The 3359-nt window shown below is 42.9% G+C and overlaps 1 protein-coding gene across 1 annotated transcript in view; it reads right to left on the bottom strand.

Moving 5' to 3' along the window:
* Window positions 1–592: 592 nt before the first annotated feature.
* The window catches only part of c1qtnf4 (C1q and TNF related 4), a 38715-nt gene continuing 35948 nt past the window's right edge, over window positions 593–3359 (bottom strand). The window contains exon 3 of the mRNA XM_014021423.1: window positions 593–1563. Coding sequence (XP_013876877.1) covers window positions 757–1563 — 807 coding nt within the window. The 3' untranslated portion in view covers window positions 593–756. The remainder of the gene's footprint in view (window positions 1564–3359) is intronic.

Below are 3359 nucleotides of genomic sequence, written 5' to 3'. Positions count from 1 at the left end.
ATTTACTGTTCAGAACAGAACTCTGCTTTTAAATATCAGAACTATTTATATAATACTCAAATGAGCTTGTTAACATAAAGATTAAAAAATTATAATACAAATTATTGAACATAAAAATCATCCTCCAATCTCATTATAAATACATTCCACTGTATCTAAAATGACTGCGTTTTATGTACTGGAAGTGATTTAAACTTAAATACACTTTAATATCTAATGTTGCATTTATGATCACAACAAATAATCTGTAAATCTTATATTCATTTAAGTACTTACAGTATAGGCTCCAGAATTTTTTAGTGATATTTCATTAATTACTGCTGTTTTGCTGTTCAGAGCACCATCAGAGGGTGTTTCCTCTGGTTGCGGTCTTAAAAAGAGGCCATTTGGTCAGGAAACACACTGATCATATTGCCCTCATTGTGGACACTGAGACTTCTTGAGCTGTAACGGAGACGTGGATGTATGAATATTTTTGATTCTGACTGACACACAGGTTAGTGGATAATAACTGAGTTTCATTGCAGAGTGAAATATTCACATCTAAGTGAGTCATATTCTGGGAAGCCATCAGCTCCAAACTGAAGAGTTTTTTTTAGGTGCTGAGCTCAGTCCAAACTCCCTGTGACTTTGAAAAGGAATTCATATAAAGAGAAAAGCAGCCACAAAGCAGAAACAACCCGATACCTGCTGTGGACTTTGAAACTTTATATGAACCCCTTCCACAATGAGCAGTCTCTCAGTGATGTGCTGCAGTTAGGGCCTCTTGTCGGCATGTGATTGGCTGGAGGCGGTTGGGGTGGAGGATGGCGGGGTGACGTCTGGGTAAACCAGGAAGCCAGTGAAGGTGATGTACTTGGCGTGGTTGCTGTAGGCTCCAAATCCGTCCCTCTGGTGGGAGTAGAGCCAGACGGTGTCTCCTGGTTTCAGTGTCAGCATCAAGCTCTGACTCTGTAGGGCTTTCTCCCCCTGGCTGTCATCRTAGATCATCGCCTGCACCTCCAGGCGGTTCTTCATCAGCTTGACAGACAGTGTCTTTTGGGGCAGCTTGCCTACATTGAAGGAGAAGTAGTACGCCCCAGGAATGCGGCAGAYGAACACCCCCTCCGTCACATTGAAGTCCTCCCCGATGTTGACGAAAGCCGTGTCAAAGCTGATTGGTCGGTGCTGTGGCATGCCCACCTGGTCTATTCCTAGAATGCTCTGGGTGCGCCCTGCCGAAAAGGCGGATCTCTGGTCTTCCTCTTCATCGTCRTACTCTTCTTCCTCTTCTTCCTCTYCTTTATGAGGCAGCTCCTTCTCCTCGGCATCTCCTGAGCTGAACTTGGCRTGCTCGGTTGCCTGCAGACGGAGGTCTTCCTGCTGGGGCTGCTGGGAGCCGTAGGCGGGGTGCTGTTGCTGGTGGTGCGTCTGGTAGCCATAGGTGTCGGGGTAGATGAGGTAACCGTTGAAGGTGGTATAGTGTCCGGTGTTGCTGTAGAGCGCATAGCGAGGGTCACCATGCAGACGGAGCCAGACAGTGTCACCAAACTCCAGCTGCAGCATGACGCTCTGGCTCTGCACCTAAAGATTCAGGTAGATTTTATTAKTCTGGCAAGAGAGGAAATCTAGACTTTTTTTCCATACCAAGGACATGAAACAAACAAACAAACAACATGTTGTCTAACTCCCATCCTTGCTCAGTTTTTTCAATCTACTGTAATGAATAATCCTTTCTGTTCGACTCAGTCCCCACCCAAAAACAAACACCTGCTGTAAGAGCAGCTCTAAGCTCGGACATGATAGAAGACCTTTATAAACATTTCTCCTGAGAGAAGAAACATCCTGAAAGATGATTTTAACTGGTGACTGAGAAGTTCTCTATAAGAAGTGATGTCCTATCATTCAGCGGTGCAGACAGTACACTCCTTTTCAAATCTATGGTTCATCTTAACGTGTTCTTCAAATAACAATCTGTTCACACAAATATTAAACCATGTAGGCTCACAAAATGGTTAGAAACTTTGTTTTGGACTTTTATACAAWATGTCAAAACTATTTTTCACCAACAATCAGGGGTTCTCAAACTGTTAGGCGTGACCCCTGAGTGTTTGTGTTGTATGTTTTTGCYACCTGGTGGGGACGATTTTTGACCATTTTCCTGGTTACACACAGCATGGTGAGGACCCACTGTTCCTTATGGGGACAAAAGCCCGATCCCCATCAGGGGAAATACCACTGGTGGGTTAGATTASGGGAGTATTTACTTAAAGGGCCCCTTCTGCCACCCAACGGCTCCACAGAGTTGATAAATCTCTTAGGACAGTGGTGTCCAAAGACCTAAAGAGTGCCTAATCAGTRGGCCTCTGCAGACCTTGATGGCATACTGAGGAGGCCTACWAATTAAGCACTCCTTAGYTTTAGCTGTGTTGAACCAGGGCAGCACCTAAAACATGCAGGACACTGGCCCTTGAGGACTGACTTTGGACACCACTGCTATAGGAAGTGCGTGCTCGCTCGAGATCAGGTCCAGTCCTGGGTCACTGGATCCTATCTTTATGGGAAATATGGTGGAGTTGGCTGTTTCAAGGGACCATTGCAGTCAGCCTGTTGATTTGTATGTGCTGTGTAAGATTTTGGAGAGTAAAATAGATATTCCTAAGGAGTTTTAGGAAACACATTTGGTTCTAAGTTGGATTRRAGTTGTTTTTATTTAGGTTTTAAGGATAAAAGATTGTACCTGTGTGGTTAGGGTTAGATATGTACCTGTGTGGTTAGGTTAGTATTTACTATTTGGATTTAAAATATAATGYTCTGTGGAAAGARGAGATTATGACTGGAGGTGATTAATTGTGAATAGTCTAGAAATCTGATTCCATGAATCAGGGTTGAATGGTCAGAATCATAYTGGCTGAGGTAAGCATATTTGAGCAGGACATCTGACATATAAATGAGATGATAGGCTGCTTAACATATGTAAATTCTGTTTGCTTAAAATCTGTGATGGCATTAGTGAGAGATGAAGAGGAAAACATTGGGCCTCATGAAAGAACATTTTCGTATTCTTATCCTAAATTTCTCTTTTTGTATGAAGGGCTCATACGAACATGCCATATTAGATTCAACAAATGCTTCTAACTTCAGGAAAAGTGTATAAATGAGCTGCGTAAACTGATGAATTCCACCTGTTCTTATTCAGGTGCACGAGGAGAGGAAATTAGCATAATTACCACTCCAATGATATCATAATACCATATAAGGCTACACTTGCTGCCCCACATACCAGGACGTGTTCATTCATTAAAACAGCAAAAAGTAAAAGAACTTCACGAGTTCGGAGATTGAAGTCCTGCTCTCAGAGATCCAGAAAAGAAAATCTG

This window comes from Austrofundulus limnaeus, unplaced genomic scaffold (assembly GCF_001266775.1).
Source record: "Austrofundulus limnaeus strain Quisiro unplaced genomic scaffold, Austrofundulus_limnaeus-1.0 Scaffold292, whole genome shotgun sequence".
NCBI classification, from domain to species: Eukaryota; Metazoa; Chordata; class Actinopteri; order Cyprinodontiformes; family Rivulidae; genus Austrofundulus; species Austrofundulus limnaeus.
Note: the sequence above shows the minus strand (reverse complement) of the source record. Positions and strands in the feature narration are given on the sequence as shown.